This window comes from Colletotrichum gloeosporioides, assembly GCF_011800055.1.
Source record: "Colletotrichum gloeosporioides strain Lc1 chromosome Unknown consensus_17, whole genome shotgun sequence".
NCBI lineage: Eukaryota > Fungi > Ascomycota > Sordariomycetes > Glomerellales > Glomerellaceae > Colletotrichum > Colletotrichum gloeosporioides.
Genome location: NW_025544662.1, coordinates 1,746,772 through 1,764,550, shown reverse-complemented (window position 1 = coordinate 1,764,550; position 17,779 = coordinate 1,746,772). Strand labels below are relative to the sequence as shown.

At 53.8% G+C, this 17,779-nt stretch overlaps 5 protein-coding genes across 5 annotated transcripts; 2 read left to right on the top strand and 3 right to left on the bottom strand.

Annotated features, from left to right (window-relative positions):
- Nucleotides 1-1,244: 1,244 nt before the first annotated feature.
- On the top strand, nucleotides 1,245-2,327 carry GCG54_00011394 (uncharacterized protein; the record flags this gene model as incomplete). Its single annotated transcript, XM_045411299.1, has 3 exons — nucleotides 1,245-1,858; nucleotides 1,913-2,125; nucleotides 2,177-2,327. 3 exons carry the CDS (start codon nucleotides 1,245-1,247, stop codon nucleotides 2,325-2,327), a joined length of 978 nt encoding a protein of 325 aa, XP_045268357.1.
- A 478-nt stretch (nucleotides 2,328-2,805) lies between these two features.
- GCG54_00011393 (uncharacterized protein) lies at nucleotides 2,806-4,192 on the bottom strand (the record flags this gene model as incomplete). Its single annotated transcript, XM_045411298.1, has 2 exons — nucleotides 2,806-3,572; nucleotides 3,622-4,192. 2 exons carry the CDS (start codon nucleotides 4,190-4,192, stop codon nucleotides 2,806-2,808), a joined length of 1,338 nt encoding a protein of 445 aa, XP_045268356.1.
- Nucleotides 4,193-5,251: 1,059 nt separating this feature from the next.
- GCG54_00011392 (rRNA methyltransferase 1) lies at nucleotides 5,252-6,679 on the bottom strand (the record flags this gene model as incomplete). The annotated part of the gene is made up of 1 exon (XM_045411297.1): nucleotides 5,252-6,679. The coding sequence occupies one exon, from the start codon at nucleotides 6,677-6,679 to the stop codon at nucleotides 5,252-5,254; it is 1,428 nt and encodes a 475-aa protein (XP_045268355.1).
- Nucleotides 6,680-7,565: 886 nt separating this feature from the next.
- GCG54_00011391 (Chromatin remodeling factor mit1) lies at nucleotides 7,566-15,596 on the top strand (the record flags this gene model as incomplete). Its single annotated transcript, XM_045411296.1, has 8 exons — nucleotides 7,566-8,093; nucleotides 8,575-10,698; nucleotides 10,747-12,363; nucleotides 12,415-12,559; nucleotides 12,661-13,343; nucleotides 14,096-14,722; nucleotides 14,915-15,350; nucleotides 15,403-15,596. The coding sequence occupies 8 exons, from the start codon at nucleotides 7,566-7,568 to the stop codon at nucleotides 15,594-15,596; spliced, it is 6,354 nt and encodes a 2,117-aa protein (XP_045268354.1).
- Nucleotides 15,597-15,851: 255 nt separating this feature from the next.
- GCG54_00011390 (putative dihydroorotase) lies at nucleotides 15,852-17,332 on the bottom strand (the record flags this gene model as incomplete). Its single annotated transcript, XM_045411295.1, has 8 exons — nucleotides 15,852-16,283; nucleotides 16,344-16,386; nucleotides 16,435-16,464; nucleotides 16,514-16,562; nucleotides 16,611-16,662; nucleotides 16,718-16,883; nucleotides 16,943-17,169; nucleotides 17,228-17,332. Coding segments are annotated over 8 exons (1,104 nt in total), but the record flags the coding sequence as incomplete, so codon positions are not given.
- Between the last annotated feature and the right edge of the window lie 447 nt (nucleotides 17,333-17,779).

Genomic DNA, 17,779 nt, shown 5'->3' with positions numbered 1-17,779 from the left:
TTGCATTCTTCTCTACAATCACGTTCTGTTGCAACGATTACCGACCGTTGTCGGTCGTAACAGGTTGACTTCGCCGACGGCCCCATGCACATATGAAGCTACCAGAAATTACGGATGAGCTTTGCTAGCCGGGCACTGTCAGTCGTCTATCGTCGTTATTGTAATCGCTGTCGCTATCCCTATTATCTTCTCTACACTTATTGTCCTTTTTTAAAGTATTAAGTGCGTTACAATTGAAGCTATGGGACACTGCCCGGCTAGCACAAACTCTTACGGACATGGCTGTCCCAGTCGTCAAGTGTCTATCAAGAGCAAATAGCACGAACGTGGGCAGAATTCTGCCTGTGTCCTTTACTATGTAGAGCACGCAGAGATTTGTACCAAAACCCCTTACCCCGGACTTTCTTTCCAGCTGAATTAAGCTTGATTGCCGAAGCATGGTCTAGCCTGTTCACCCATGCGGATGCTTCTCTAAGCGGAAGACACCCCGACGATCATCTTGACACGGCCTCTCTTGTGAGAGCCACTGCATAGAAGATTGCTTGCTTGCAACATCAAACAGTGATAGACAAGGCTCAAGAGAGGCAACACAAATGCAGACCCTTATGTCAATTTCGTTGGAGTCTTGCTTATCCACGCGGCTGTATCATCTTGCATCCAGCAACGCACTCTAAGGGCCTATGAGGTTAGCTTGATGCTAAACTTCACCGGACTCGGCGCCTTGAACTTCAGCCCTACTACTGGCGTGCTCCGCTGTACGATACGCCGTCCCGACGACCTCGACTTTCATTGTTCTCACACTGAAGCTTGCCTCAAATGTCTTCAGCTGACAAGACATTGCAACACAGGGAGATCTGCCCAACCTCAGCCATAAGCGAGGCTGGCCATTCACATAAGACCTTTGTTTTCTGGACCCCGAATTACGAGCTATGAGGCCTTGTTTCAATGGGAAGATTGGATGGTCTTCTCGGGCTTCGCTACACCAAGCCCGCCCTAGCTAGCCTCCTTGCAGCTGGCCATGCTCGGGCTGGCGTGCGAATCCGTCTAGGCAATGGCAAGGTCGCGGGGAGGCCACCGGCAAGACAGCTCGAATGTGAGTAGCAAAGAGTATTGCGGCTGACGACGTACTCAGTGGCGCCCGAAGATTTTAAAGCTGTCCTCCCCCCTCCATTTCAAGCCTTCATGTCGCCAGGATTCTATCGGTCCCTTTCCTGCGGCGAGTCTGGAAGGCACTTTCGTCTACCATGCATCTCCTCCAGATCTACACGCTGGCAATTGCTTGCTCCCCATTAGCTTCAGCATGGGGTGGTATCGAGAAGCGCCAAGCCTCTACACAGAGCCTGATCGATGCGCTGGGCAACTACTCCGACCTGTCAAGCTTCCAGTCAATCTTGAAGAATGCACCGGGTCTCATCGCTGTCAACGCCCAGAGAGGTGCCACCGTCCTGGTGCCGACTAACGAAGCCCTTGAGACGTACGTGAAGCAGAACAACGCCACCAACATATCCCAGTTGCCGCTCGAGAAGCTTTCGAGCATCTTCCAGTACCATACCCTGGACGCTGCTCTCACCTCGGCAAATTTCAGCGTCCCGAAGGGCCTCACGGTTCCAACAAAGCTTACTGACAAGGCTAATAACCTGCGAAGCCCCGGCCCCGCCTTGCTTCGCCAGTTCGGCGCGGAAGCTACCGGCCAGGTGCTTTACATATCCAGGGAAACCAGCGCCAGATCCTCCAAATTCCGGGTTAGGCAGGGGACTTCGGGTGAAAAGTCGGAGCTGCAGGCAGGCTTGGGCCAGACGGGGGAGCTGACGGGGATCGATGGTGTGTGGGACGGCGGCTTGTTCCAAGTCGTCAACACGTGGGTTTCTCTCTGAATCATCATGACGGAGAGCTGTACTGACGAGCTAAGCAGTGTTCTAGAGGCGCCAGACGTGTGCTCCACGACGATCAAGAAACTCTCAGACACCCTCTCTGGCCTCGACACGGCGCTGCGGAAGGTCAGCTTGTGGAAAGAACTCGACAAGACGCCCAACGTCACCTGTCTGGGTCCCAGTACTGACGCCTTCAATGCGGCTGGCAATCCTGAGAAAACCCTCAACAACACCGCTCTCACGAATGCATTGCTGTGAGTCTTGGACTTCTAGGTTGGAGCTTTGTAAACTAACGTGCGACTAAGCTTCCACACTCTGCCCGAGGTGGCATATAGCAACTTCCTAACCGACGGCATGAAGTTTACGAGTCTCCAGAATGCCACAGTCACGGTCACGGTGAAGGACAACCAGATCTGGTTCAACGACGCCAAGGTCATCCAGCCCAATGTCTTGTAAGTTGAACTCGCCGCTATAGAGCCGCCGTATGCTGACATGGTACTCGCTAGAACAAACAACGGTCTCATTCATGTGCTTGACCGCGTCATGTCGGCTGAAGGTGTGCCAGATACTTCTTCCTCGCCGTCGTCCACGTCTGGTTCGTCCCCGTCAGGAACCGCTAGTCCTACTTCGACCAGCACACCAGGCAATTTGGGAATCACCCTATCTGGCAATCTTCATGTGGCAGGTGTGATCGCGTTTGCTGCTGTCATCTTACTTATATAGAGATGAACAAATGATATCAAGAAATGAGCTTTGGCTTTCACCATTAGACTATCTATCCTCTGAGCTGTGCTAATGACCCATCTCGCGACTAGTGCTCTTCGTGTGTTATGCAAATTTCGATTCATGAGACCCATATCTCATTTAGCCATTCGTTTCGTTTCGTTCGTGAAAGGATCCCTTATAACGCCGCCCAATGCATCTTGTATGTACCTCAAAACAACGCAGCAAGCATCGACAATGCCACAACCGCAAAGGATGCAACAACTCTCGACCCAGAGTTGGGGAACTGCTTCTGTATCTCTCCTGTCTGTGTCGATGAGCTGGTGGTGCAGCTCGCGGTCCCGCACGCATATCCGCTCGGGCAGCAGCCGGGGACGGGCCCACCTTCCTCTCCGCACAAGAACCAACCGCCCGCACATGTCTCCGTGGCCGAGGCCGGAACGTCAGTTACAGGCACGATGATGGTCGCTCCGTTGGAGATGATGGTGGTAGAGGGCGTGGGCGGACATGAGGTAGTAGCACAGTCTCGTCCTGTCTGGCAGCAGCCTCCACCGGCGCGAGCCAGGCAGGCGTAGAATCCTGTCGGGCAGAAAGGTGCCGTGTTGGTGTCCCCTTCGGTGGTGGACGTCGGTCTGAAGGGAGGGACTGCGCCGCCAGTGCTGACCGCCGTAGTTGCCGGGGCTGTTGTAGGGGTTGCAGGCGTCTCGGTGGAGGTCGAAGTGCTGGTCGTCGTGACGGTTCCGGGTCGCTGCGTGACTGTGACAATGATGACCACGGTCGTGGTGCTACCATCCGCGAGTGTCGTCGTCGAGACGGTCGTGCTGGTGACGGTCCGGACTGAAGTAACAGTTCCCCCTCCTCCAGTACTGCCTCCACTACCACCGCCGCCACCACCTCCCCCTCCACCACCTCCATTTGTGGCCGTTGCCGTTGCCGTTGCTGTTGCTGTCGTGGCCGTGGCAATATGGCTAGGCACACCTTGATCAAGTCAGTCAAAGTCCTTTGGGAGTTTCAAAGATTTACTTACAACCGGAACCCTGGCAGACGTAACCCGGAATGCAGCAGCCACCGCCGACATCCGCCGCACAGCTTGTTGTGCCAATGGGGCAGATTCCAACAGGTCCGTTGCAGGATGCGCCCGCCGGACAGCAAGCGACGTTTCCGACACTCTCATCCACCACCTTCACGCACACCTCGTTGGTCATGCAGCACTTGTCCGGCGAACCGATTGTCTCACAGCTATTCATCTTCGTGGGGCACGCTTGTCTTTTCTCGAGGAGGTTCAACACGTCGATCGCCCGGCGGAGGTGCTCCCAGCCCAGACCAGCCTGGGAGCTGTGTGATGCAAAGGGCGGGCGATGCGGGTAAGAGGCGTTGTAGAGGAAAGGGTCGTCGGCCATGCGGGCGGCGAGAAGTTTCTCGTGAGGTGTCAACGGCGTATCGAAGACATCCTTGGCGAAAGCAAGGTCGTCGGGAAGCAGCTTCTCGCCGGCGTTTGGTGACATCTTGCGGATTGCCGTGGGGTTCTCTGCGCCGACATGAGTTGTGATAAGCAGCAGCAGAGACGAGGGAAGGCCGACGAGTGAGAAGGCCCGCATCGTTACGACTGTGAGGCCAAGCCTTCGTCAAGACCAGAAGTCGTCGTCTGTTGTGAGTTCTCAGAGCGTGTTGTTCGTGTGTTTAGTTTAGGTGAGTGACAGGCCGGCCCAAGCTTCGGACGCCAAGTCTTCAGTGTGTGCTTGTGGTCGATGTCACTTAGACTGAGGTACTGATGAGTGTGAAGGCGATCGGAGATTTGGCGTGAGCGACGATCTTTCTGCAGAGAGATGTCGCTCGGATTTCAAGTAGCGTGCAGCTCTTTGGCGGGAAATTGCAGAGGCGTCGGGCGTCTTGAGGTTTCGTGGAACAATCGGTGCGGGAAAGCGGTGGCTGGGCGACTGGGCAACCTGCAAGATGATGGAGCTGCTTGGGCTCGCGAAACCTCACCGCCCTGTATTCGTGTCTGATCCCGAGAGGCAGTCTGTGGTCCCGCAGCGAGACACGTCGCCGGCGGTATCAGATTTCAACAATGCGTTTGTTGCGTGGACTTTTCCCGTATTTTTGTCTTGAAAAAGAACCTGATTGCTGCTTCTCGACCGTTGAACAGAGGGGCTGCACTGCTGACAGAACCCCTTCCTTGTAGGGTCTTTTTTTTTTTTCAGGTGGCTGGGCATGGATGACAGCTGCTGAAGATACGTCATCCAGGGCCAGGGCGAGTCGAAAAGCCGTCGGGTCTGTCAAGCTTCAGGGGAAGAGCCGGATGTCTCGCCCGCCGTCAGGGGTCTGGTCTAAGCTTTACCGGGGTAGCTTCAGAAGACCGGCGCACCGGCTGGGAAACGCCTGCGCCGACGACTTGGTATTGGTCTTGCCTTGCAGCAGCCCAGGTCGCCAATCCATGCACGACGGGATGTACTTCGAGTGGGCACTGGGCGGTGCCTTGCAGATGGCGTGTCATGTGCAAGACTGTCCCAGAGCATCATTTATCAAAAGAAAGTCAAGCTGCCAGAAGAAAATGATTCATTTATGCCGAGAGGTATTCGTATTCTATACATGGTAGTTTTACAGATGATTGTGTTACATCATGGCATTATGCTTTTCCCGTTTGCACCAACACCGCATCAAAACAGAGTCTCTCCACCATCTGCTTTACGAGCATCGATGTGCAACCTCTCGGTGAGTGTCAGAGGATCTTTGTGGCGCACTCCTCGGAGAAACGAGTTGCAGAGCAGTGCCGCAGCAACGCTCACGTTCAAGCTGTCTACAGAGCTTGCGGTTGAAGCCACTCGTGGAATTGTGACCTCGTGCGTCGCCTTCTTCCTAATGTCGTAGGGAAGACCGGTGCCTTCGTTACCAAGAACGAGGATGCAAGGCTCTTTTTCCAGAGGCTTGAAGTCCTCGATGTAGTCCGGAGTCCACTGACGGTTCGAACGCGACCCAAGCGTAGGTGCAACGGCAGCGTATGACGTCCAGCCGGCCTCTTGCGAGAGACTCAAAAACCGCCCTGGGTCTTCAACAGTAAAAAGCTTGATCTCTTCCGCAGCCCCGGCCGCGGCCTTCAGCACGGTGGACGTGATAGAAGAGGATGTCCGATCTGTAATGGCCACAGCTGACACGCCAAGGAAGCAAGCTGTACGAAGAATCGCACCCAAGTTTCCAGGGTCCAAAATCTCGTTCAGCAGGAGGACTAGCGGGCGAGACTGACCCTGCTTGCAAGGGATGGAGTCTTCCGTGCCGTTGATCTCGAGATCTTCCTTGGACTGGTGAGCCACGGAGACCGTGTAGCCGTTTGAATCGGCCGACAGCCCTCCAAGGCTGACAAGGGGCAGCTGAGGGAGAGGCGATGCCTCGAGAACAAGACCGTTGTGTGGTCTACCCTTGCTCATCTTGTCCAGCAGCTTCTGATCGGCTTCGTAGACGCTTTTGACCTTGATGCCCTTCTTCTCTGCCATGGACACGATCCAGGCATCGTCCTTCGTGTCCTTCTTGTTGCTCCCCTGGTAGACATACAGATTGTAAAGCTTGCGCTGAGAGTTTCTCAGAGCCGCCTTCACAACCGATCGACCAAACAGAAATTGCGATGCTGCTGTCGTGTATTGAATTGACAGTGGGAATTCGGCCGGTCTGTTAGCAGAAGAATCGTCGTCTGATCCTCGAGTCTGTCTCCGAGGCGCAGCGCCATCTCGCTCAAACTCCCTCCTTACGCCGTCTCTCATCTGTCTCATCGAATCGCGACCACCGTCTCTTCTGGGAGTTGCCGATTTCCAATCCCTATCTCTTCTAGGTCTTGCTGAGTCCCAATCGCCCTCTCTTCTGGGCTTCGAGGCGTCCCGATTGAGATCTCTCCATGCGGAGCCTGACCGCGGATATTCCGTCTTATCTTCATTCATCCCCTCCTTGTCCAATAGCTTGGAGACCTTATCTTTCAACTCGCCGCGGTTGAGCTGATACACCATGCTCTTCTTCCCGAACGAGTACTCTGGGTTGTTGAACCGCTTGCTCCTTGACTTTCTCCCTCCCTCCTCTTCTTCTTGCTCGCGCTCTTTCATTTTTTGAAATGCTTTCTTCGGCTTGAAATGACGCTCGCGACCGCCAATCGCGCCATTGAATTTGTTCGCAAAGGCGTCCGGCTTCGATGGGAGATTTCGGCTCGGGCTACGACCGCGAGACTCGGTCAGGCGGGGCTTGAAGTCTGGGCGTCTCGTGCGATCATCTTGACGATTTCTCGAATTCGGACTTGTCGCGCGACCGTTTGGGGAACCGGCTCTTGCCGACTGTCGAAGACCCCGGTGGATACCTGAGAGAGATGCATGGCGCACCTGTCCGGTGGCGCCAGTGAGCTGGAAAGCTCTATAATTCGTTGTATGCGGGCGAACGGCGCTCCATTTCAGAAGTTGACTCATCGCATAGCATGCATGGAGTAAGTCCAGGCGTCGGTACGTGTAGTGGTGTCGATGTCTTCCAACATGGCGACAATGTGCAAAACTTCGTAGCGCCGAAATTCCAAGTCTTCGATGGTGGCACTTTTTTTTTCTGCCACATTCTTGCAGCAGGGACCCGAGCGGTAAGTAGATCCTGGCTCTCTGGTTGGCCAACGAGTCTTCTGTGGGCCCTTTCCATCGGCGCAACCACCCCACCAAGAGCGGGCTGGCGGTACGTACCCGTGCTTTACACGCTACGGCAGCTCAACTTTAATGGCAACGCGGTTTCGAGCGTCGCGTCGAACTGTGAAGACTTCCCAGTCTCAAAGGCCGTCCTTTCTCTGAGTGCGCTCACCCAGAACCGAGCCCCTGCCTTTGCAGGACAATTCTTCCATTCCATTTTTGCCTTCTTCTTTTCAGTTTTTTCTTCAAGCGACTTCTAAATATCCGACGCAGTCCCTGCGACACCCCACCCGCCCCGACCCTATGCCTTCCCGTTCCGAGCAGTCGCATCATGGAGGACTTCACGAACACCGCTGACGACGACACCACCCAGTCTGTTACAGGCTCTCCAAGCGATGCTTTGATAGGCCTTGATCAATCCGACCCCGCCATCAACGAGGAGATTGTCAAAGAGGCTACAGTCGATACCTTCGACGGCGCATTCCCCACCGATGCCGCAGCGAAAGACCAGCTGTCGCAGGGCGCTACCATACAAGACTCAGAGGGGTTTGATCCAGACGAACCATTGCTTTCGATAGATACGTACGAGGAGTCGGCACCTGTTGCTGCAACGTCGGAACCAGTCGTCGACCTGAACACTGCGTCTGCCGAGGCTGCGGAAGGAGTTCCCGAATACATTACGCATGGCCGAGTTCGCCCAGTCCGGATAGAAATTGTTTTGCGACGTCTATCCCCAGAAGAATGCGCGCAATACCGTACCATCCAGAGCGACGTCGTTGACGAGGTCATTGGAGAGGTAGAAGGGCCCGAATCAGAGCTGTGGTACAGCGTCGAGTTTACAGATGGACGACAAGACATTGTGAGTTACTGTTTCCTCCTGCTTTCTTCCAGTCGAACGTTCTTTCCTTTTTTTCTTTTTGGCTGCTCTTGCCATCTTCAACTGCTTCTATTCATCTATATAAATCGCATCTTCACTCTTCACCCTCCACCCTCCACACTTCAATCTCTCACTCCCACATCACTTTCGCCCTACCACAATCCAGGCTTTGCATATCTTCTCTCAAGTACTTGCCCCTCAGACTTCCTAGTTCTTGGCTTCCTCGAACGACTGCTGCACGGCGGTTCGTCCAGAGAACTTGCCAATCTGAGGAAAGCGCGGCTATCAGGTGTTTGAATTGTGTTGCGGGTTGCTTCCAAGACCATATCTCATCGCACATCCCCCTCCCCCAAGTCTACTTGCGCAAGCATCTACCATGGAGCTGTATCAAGCAAGGCTGCACATAGCGGATAATAATTTTTCACCGCAAACCCTTCAAGGACACCACGCTAACCCCACCGAGATATCGTTTGGAGACCTTCTTGCCTACGACGGAGGTGAATCTGCTCTTCAGAAGATGCAGGGCGCCGTGGACTCTGAGGTCGAGACTGGCGCCTTCCACGGGCAGAAGCGATCTTGGGAGGACACTTTGGAGGATTCCGAGGCCGATTCTCAGGCGGACCTGGATCTCATGGAACTTGACGAAGAAGAGTTGCCTCGCCAATCGAAACGTCAACGAAGCGTCCTTCAGCGCAGCGCCCGCCTCACATCCATTATTGATACCGATGATGAAGACGAAGACCAAGTTTATTCCCGTCGTTCGCGACGTCAACGCACGACCACCAGACAGAGCAGCCGCCAAAACTCTCATGCTGCTGTTTCTGACGATGAGGATGAGAGCCGGCGGACTCGTTCACGAAGGCACGAGTCTTCACAGCCACAGCGACAACTGAGAGAGCGAACTCAAAAGCAGCTCACACTCACTAGCATGGCTTTTGGAAACCCCAGTCTGACTCGCGACGATGACATGGACGAACTTTCCCAAGATGCCCCTCCTCAGCAATCTGACGGAGAAGACGACGATTTCACGTTCATCACATCGGACCTTCAACCCAAGCCGGGCCGAGGCAGGCGCAAGCAGCCTAGACGATCAAAGTCCTCCAAGGCAAGGCCGGAAGCGAAACCCAGATCACGCGATTCTTCGATCGAGTTTGAGGATCGCCGTCGATCCGGTAGGTCTACCAGAAACAAGGCTAGCATGCTCGACTCCGCCCCGATGGACGAGGAATCCTTCTACATCGAGGACACTGCTCCAGTTGGAGCACCAAGAGTGATGAATGTCAAGGAGGTCTTTAAACAACTTCCACATGATTCACCATTCTTGACCTTCCACTCAGATATCTGCAGCAGTTGCAACGTTGGGCCCGCTGCCAATAAAGGTCCTCTTATCAGTTGCCAAGGCTGCTCCATGTCATTTCACAAAGTTTGCCTGGGCTACAGATCAGCTAGAGAACACTTGGTTACGAAGGTTGGAGCGGAAGACTTCGTCCTTCAGTGCAAGTACTGCATTGGCTTCTACGGCAAGAAGGATAAGCATGCTCCTCGTCATCACAACTGCCAGGGATGCGAAAAGCCGGGACGTTCTTGCGCAGCATTTTCGCCAAGGAGAACGCCGAAGCAAGAGGAAAAGCTTCGAGTTGAGAATGGCGGCGAGGATCCCATCGCACCTGTGGATCCAGCTCTCGTCAACAACGCAGAAAACGTCCTCTTTCGGTGCACCTCATGCAAACGTGGCTGGCACTATGAACACCTGCCGTCTTCTCAGATGGAGACCGACTTGTCCGATATCCGTGACCAACGTCTCTCTGAGTACTCCGTGGATTGGAAGTGCCATGATTGCGCTATGGTTTCCCACAAGATTCAGACCCTGGTTGCCTGGAGGCTTGCAAAGAAGGACTCGTTTTCAGACGGAATGACATACAGCGACTTCTATGAGGACGAAAAAGACTACCTCATCAAATGGGCGGACTGTTCATACTTTCACTGTACCTGGATGCCTGGGGCCTGGGTCTTTCACATGGCTCCTGGAGCTATGCGGAATTCCTTTGCGAAGAGGGACGCAGAGCAAAATCTGTCTTTGAGATGGACAACTGATGAGGCTATCCCGGAGGAATACCTCCTTACAGACGTCATCCTTGCTGCCAAGGTCAAGAACGGACGAGCACGAAGCCTGCAGGACGACATGGAGCGGATCGGGAGTGTCGATAAGATTTACGTCAAGTTCCAAGGTTTGGGGTATGATGAGGCCGTTTGGGATAAGCCCCCAAAGCCAGACACTGGGGAGATCTACAATACGTTCAAGGCTGCCTACTACGAGTACCTCACTGGCAAATATTTCGTCAGTCCCTCAAACCACAAGATGAAACAGAGAGTGAACGATTGGAAGGAGGAAAAGTTCGTCGCTTTGACCGAGCAGCCCAAGGCAATCCGACGGGGCAACCTCATGGCCTACCAGCTCGAAGGTGTCAACTGGCTGTTGTACAACTACCACGAAGACAAGAATGTCATTCTTGCCGACGAGATGGGACTCGGAAAGACGGTTCAAGTCGTTAGCTTGATCTCTGCCCTCGCTCTAGGCGAACCCAAGGTATTTCTGCCCTGCCTGGTCTGCGGTCGTGACTAACTCGGAGTGTAGTGTTGGCCATTTCTGGTCGTTGTTCCAAATGCTACTTGTCCAAACTGGCGCCGCGAAATCAAGCAATGGGCCCCAGAGCTTCGAGTTGTGACCTACCATGGCGGCAAGCAACCCCAGGAACTAGCCTACAAATACGAGCTCTTTCCCAACGGCTCGTCAGACATCAAAGCCCATGTCGTGGTCATGTCATACGACTCCGCTCAGGATGACCGTACGAGGAACCTGTTCCGCTCTGTTCAGTGGGCCGGGTTGATCGTTGATGAAGGTCAACGACTCAAGAATGACAAGAGCTTGCTGTACCTGGCATTGCGCGCGATGCGGTTCCCCTTCCGACTTCTCCTGACAGGCACGCCATTGCAAAACAACAAGCGAGAGCTCTTCAATTTATTGCAATTCATCGACCCTACGCAGAATGCGGAGAAGTTGGACGAACAGTACCAGGAGTTGAACGCGCAAAACCTGCCAGAACTCCATGGGCGAATCAAGCAATATTTCTTGAGACGAACGAAAGCTCAGGTTCTGAAGTTCCTGCCTCCAATGGCGCAGATCATTGTGCCAGTGTCAATGTCGATCCTTCAGGAGAAGCTATGCAAATCTATCATGGCGAAAAGCCCGGACCTCATCAAGGCAATCTTTGCAGATGACAAGATCAACAAGAAAGAGCGTGGCAGTCTGAACAACATTCTCATGCAGTTGCGGAAGTGTCTTTGCCATCCTTTCATGTATAGCGATGCGATTGAGGAGAGGGCTGTGGACCAAGTCAAGATGCATGAGAACCTGGTTTCTGCGTCTGGCAAGCTGATGTTGCTTAGTATCATGTTGCCCAAACTCAAGGAGCGTGGACACCGTGTGCTCATCTTCAGCCAGTTCTTGGATCAACTGGATATCGTCGAGGACTTTTTGAACGGCCTGGGCTTCTTGCACAGGCGTCTTGACGGCAAGATCAACAGCCATGAGAAACAGAAGCATATCGACGCATTCAACGCCCCGGACTCGGAAGTCTTCGCCTTTCTTCTCTCCACCAGAGCAGGAGGCGTAGGTATCAACCTTGCAACAGCTGATACCGTTATCATCCTAGATCCCGATTTCAACCCCCACCAGGACATCCAAGCCATCTCTCGCGCGCACAGAATCGGCCAAAAGCACAAGGTTCTCTGTTTCCAGCTCATGACGAAGAACTCTGCGGAGGAGAAGATCATGCAGATTGGCCGCAAGAAGATGGCCCTTGATCATGTGTTGATTGAGGCTATGGACGACACAGGGGAGCCGGATGACTTGGAATCGATTCTCAAATTCGGAGCCACTGCGCTTTTCAGCGATGACCAAAACGAGAAGGACATCATACGTTACGATGAGGCAAGTGTTGAGAAACTTCTCGATCGCTCTCATATCGAGCAAACAAGCACTGGCCAAGATGAATCCGCCGAATCGACATTTTCATTCGCTCGCGTCTGGGCTAATGACAAGGGCGGGTTCGAGGACAACCTGGCAGAGGAGAATGAACCTACCGTGAACCCTAATGTTTGGGAGGAGATTCTTGCTGAAAGAGAGGCCGAGGCCAAAAGACTAGCGGAGTTGAACAAGGAAGTTCTTGGTCGTGGAGGACGTCGCCGCCAGGTAGGTCAGCACATCGATTTGAGGGACATGGTATGCTAACAACCGCCTCAGGCCGTGAACTACAAGACGAACGCCCCCATGGCTACTGATGTTGCTGTCGACCACAGCGGTAGTTCCGATAACGACGAGGACTTCGTGGGTGGTGAGGACGAGGAGCCTGATACTGACCCAGAGGACAGAAACACGATGAGTAAAGGTAAAGCCAGGAAATCTTCTTCTCAGTCTACGTCACCTCATTCAACTCCCAAAAAGACACCGAATCGCAAGAAACAACAAGTTAACTCTTCGACTCCACAGAAGACGCCCTCTACGCGGAAAACACCAAAGAGAGACGCCGCGGCATCCTCCAAGACGTCAAAGTCGGCCAAGTCAACCCCCCAAAAACGAGCACCAAGAAAGACGCCAAAGTCAACCCCAAACAAAACCAAAACCACCCCGTCCAAAGCCACTCCATCCAAGGCTACCCCAACCAAGGTCTCCAGCAAGGCAGCCAAGCCAACCAAGGATTCCAAGGCATCGCAGCCCAAAGAGCCTACCAAAACGGAACGCAGTCAGGCCAAAAATATCCTTCTACCAACCCCTCAGGATACTCCGACCCCGTCCAGCCCGGCTTACAGATCTTCCCGCTCGCCAACGGTGGAAAACGAGGTCGACCCCCAAAGTACGGCCGACCATTGAAATATGACATGGCATGGCTTGACAACGTCCACATCCAATCCAATACGGGGTCCGGCCCACAACCTCCAGGCTCCGGGCCACAACTACCAAATTCTGCGAACTTCAATAAGCCAGAAAAGTCTTCTCGTAAGACATCATCTGGCCCATTTCAGATGCACCCTAACGCAATTGCTTGTGCCACTTGCGGCCTGCGACATCTTTTGCCTCAATGCCCAGTTTTTACAACGGAGATACAATTACGACTTGCTCTTGATACCTTCCAACACTGGCCCGCGAAAGCCAGAACACCTGCAGCAGAGCAGGTCTTACGCGAGAAGCTACATAGACTAGCTTTGCAACACAGAACATAATGACATTTGCTACCGACCTGGCAGGCGTACGGGTTTGGATTTAGATGGCAAGGGTGGTTGGCCAGAGGATTGCAAACAAATCCTCTTGCCCGGCTATTTCATCAACGCTTACACAGCTTAGCTTAGATGAAGCATGCATATAGGCCAATAGACATTGCATTGCTTTCAGTCGCATCAACGCAGTGCGATGTTTCTAAGGATCAATCTATGGTTTGACTTGTTCAACAGTGAAGGCACAGCTGTTTGTCACGTGGTGAGGTACAAACCAAGAATGCAGGTAACCGTATGAGTGCAGCGGACCTTATTTCGGTCGAGCAAACGACGATGGCAACGAATCTTTTTTTCGTTCTGGTACAGCAACTGTTTTGATTAAAGGATCTCGCGTCCTAGGCACCAGACTCTCATGTCTGAGCCTTTGGCATCTTGGTCCGGAATTTGCCTTCGTGCTGCACGCTGCAGAGGACGTCAAAGTCGTCTTTGATCGCGTACCTCGGCGACTCCAGAAGTGCTGATCGCGGTCGACGGCATTATAGATAGGGTAACGTATTGGCATCTCCCCGTTTGCACCTTGCCAGGACTAAGACTTTCCACCGTGCCCTAGACTTGTCCTTTTCTCTTCTCCTCCTCCTTCTTTTCGTAACTTCTCACTTTCTCTTCTCACACCCAGTATGGACTCGATGTTAATTCACTCCTCCTCCGACAAGTCTTGTTCGCCCCCGGCATCAAGAACCTCGACGCGCGGTACGACACCTGACTTTGACCCGTCAGCATCGATCACGAACGGAATCAGTGGCGTGCGGATTTGCGGCATGGAAACATCCACCTCTCTCCAGGCGAGGGACCACCGATACCCTGGCGAGATGCCTCCTGCCTCCTTCCGTCGTTACCAGCCTCAACACCATCACCAACAACAGGCGCCGATGAGGCACATGCTCGCCAACGCCGCCCCCGCGCCACGCAGCATCGACGCCCCGAACTGGCGAGTGGGTACGAACATGACGACAGCTGCTGCCCAGGTTCACGGTCACTACCACACGCCCAGTCTGACCAGCGGTCCTGAATACCTGGCTATGGGAGCCCCGACCGCGGAGCATCAACCTGCTACCGACCAGGGTCAGGACATGGGTGTCGACACATCGGGCTTTTACGCCTACTGCCTCGACCGCGGCAACGGCAACTACACCAGACTCGTTCCCGCTGATACTCTCCCACCCTTGGTCGGCATCCCAGCTGTGCAGCACGGCGCTGAGGGCATGCTTGTGCTGCCCTCGCCGCGAGGGCTGGATCACCAGAATCCGTCGGCTGGTACCATCCAGCCGGTCGCGTTCAAGGTACGGCATTCCTTCCACTCGTCATTTTCCAAGCACCAGAGTTTTGGCGCTGAACATCTCAGACCCCTCCACCGTCTCCGGCACCGGTCTCTGATGCTCTTCAGGTAATGATGACCCTCCACCTGTTGCCCTCCTACCGTGTTTTGATGCCGACTGCCTGAGTCTAAGTCACGCTGACGTTTTGTGCTACAGAAGAGAATCGACCACATCGTTGCCTCCTCTCCCGCCCCGCCCAAGAAGCCCAAGATCTACTGCGACAAGTGGGTTCACGAAGGCGTTTGCGCCTTCACGCAGCAAGGATGCAAGTACAAGCACGAGATGCCGCTGGACAAGGCTACTCAACACTCCCTCGGTCTGTTCCATGGCCTGCCGACCTGGTGGAAGAAGCAGCAAGCGGAGCTGCAACGCCAGCAACAACAGCAGGAAGCAAGCGGCACCGAGACGTTCTACGATACACGCCAGCCCCAGCTAGGAGCACTTCCGTCACCCATAAAGTCTGAGAAGGATCTCTCAAGCCCAGCTAGAGCGTCGCAGTCATGGAGACGAGTCGAAGGTGTGAGGGGCCAGGGTCACATGCGCTCGGCGTCGCCCTTAAGACAGAACGAAAGCGGCTACAGGACCGCCGCAGGTAAGTTCCCCTCTGCACCGGCTCGTGGACCCAAATTTAACAAGCGAGGCAGAGCAGAGGACTGCGTACCCTCAGGGTATGGTTTCTCCTGCCTCTCCGTGCGTTTGGGGTCCCATCGGTCCTCCGTCGAAGCGAACGGCCGACCACCCCCACAGGTACCACCAGAGCCTGAGTGGGTTCGGAATGCCGAACAGCTTTTCTATGCTGAACGATATGGGTGAACGAGACACCGGATCTCGATACTAGGGTCTTTGAAGACCCTGCCTGGCTGAAATATGGATTATCTAAATAGGAGAGACAAGGGCAACTGGCAATGAGATATGAGATGACGATAGGATGGGGACATTCAAAAAAGAAAACGCTGCTTTGTTGACTTTTGAGAGACTGTATGTATTATAGACACATACGCCAGCAATGGAGGTTCACAATATCGCCGAATTTTCCTCTTCTCCTGTTCCTACTTGTCGCTCACAAAGGCCATCAAACTGGCTGTTGTGCCTTTTACAGCCAGTTGAGAGTCCAGGTCTCCTTACCAGCGCGGAAAGGAACGACCTGGATACCAGAGCCCTCGAGGACCTGGTTGATGGTAGCACCGCCACGGGTAAGGCGGATTCGCTCTTCCTTCTGGTCCTCGAAACCACCATAGAACTTGCGACCGTAGTGCGCCACGAAGCCCTCGATAGCCTCCAGGGTAATGTCTGCGTCCTTGAGTTCTCCGCGGACGACGGCCTCGTCGAGTGCGGTGAGAAGGTACTGCACGGCATAGGGCTGGGTGAAGACACCTGCGGCGGCCTTGGAGGGGCCCGTCTTGGAGGTGATGGGGTGAGGGGCGGAGTCGGTGCCCAGGAAGAACTTGCCGTTGCTGTTGACGACGGCGTTGAGAAGGGCCCTGCGGTCGTGGGGAAGCTTGGCGACGGGCTTGCAGAAGTTCATCTATGTGCAGTAAGGTCAGCATGGTGATAGCGATAGAAACAAGGACTGTGTCGGTCGTACGGCGTCACCAACGACGTCGTCGATGGTAATGAAGAGATGGTGACTAAAGATGTCAGTCTACAAGCCTTGGAGCACTTTTGTGGAAACTTACACAGTGATCGTTCCCGAGACGTTGGGGCCGCTTGAATATGGTTAGCCTGACTGAAGACTATTTATCCAACTGAACTCACCAGGACTTGACGGCCTCGACTGCCTCGGCAGTTGTGCAGTGCTCGAGGACTATTACACGAGTCAATATCATGCATCAGCGGGAATACTCTGACTCACTGATCCTGAGCTTCGGATACTTGTTGTGAAGAACCTTCAACGTAGGGAGGAACTGATATGGCGTCAGGATATTTGGTTCATTAGCATAGAACGCCTGGCCTGCTCACCTTGGACTCGGCGTTAAGAGTGGTGATATCGCTGCCAGCATGGGAAGGACACTCTCCATGAAGGCAAAGAAGCAGGTCAACCTCCTCCATGGCCTTAAAGACCTCGTGGAAAGCATCGTAGTCAACGACACCAGCAGAGCTGTTGGTTGTGACGCCGGCAGGGTAACTGAAGGACTATCAGATCAGATCAAACCTCGAAACAGGGCTTTAGTGGATTTTAATAACCTTTTTACGGCGGCAACTCCAGCCTTCTTGGCTTCTCTGATAACTTCGGGTGTAACGTCAGGGTGAAGGTAGAGGGTCATCAGCAGCTTCACCTCAGCGTTTCCCAGAGCCTCCTTGATACGAGAAGAATAGTCCAACGCCATTTTCGTGCTGGTCACGGGAGGGGTAAGGTTGGGCATGATCAAAGCGGAGTTGGCACCACCGGATCGGATAGTAGGAGCAACAAGCTAAATAGTCAGCATGTTGGCGACTGAGCCTGAGGTAGGCGGCTTCACGCTCACACACCTTCAACATGCCGCCATCACGCACGTGGACGTGGGCGTCGAATGCTGCAGGCAGCTCAATGGTGTCGGGAAGAGGCATCTTGGAGGTGGTCGAGGGAATTGTATGCTGCAATTTGTTAGCCGCTGGGTATCACAGAGGCGAGGCAACATGAGCCGCGAGAAGGGCACCGCGGTCGAGTCGAGACAAAATCACTGACTTGGTGTCTGCTGTCGGCGAGGCAGAATTGCTATCGGTTAACAGTTGATGTTTGCTTATGATACTTGTTGCTCAGGTGTGCTTTTTTGGCAACTCTGCACCGTAGTTTTGCGACCGATCTCGGAGTGACTTTTTCACTAGATACGGGCAGATGTAGATAGAGTAGAGACTTCTATCTCGAAATGTTTTTCGTTGGAGTATGGTGGGGGTGGGGTAACCAGGTTGCCCAAGCTTTTATCTCAGCCATGAAGCACTTGACACAGGCTCAGCGGTCAATCACTCGACGATGCACTTCTTGTATTTATTTGGTTCCGAGTTCAGCGATTTTCAAACTTCTGTCCTCATGATAGTATTTTT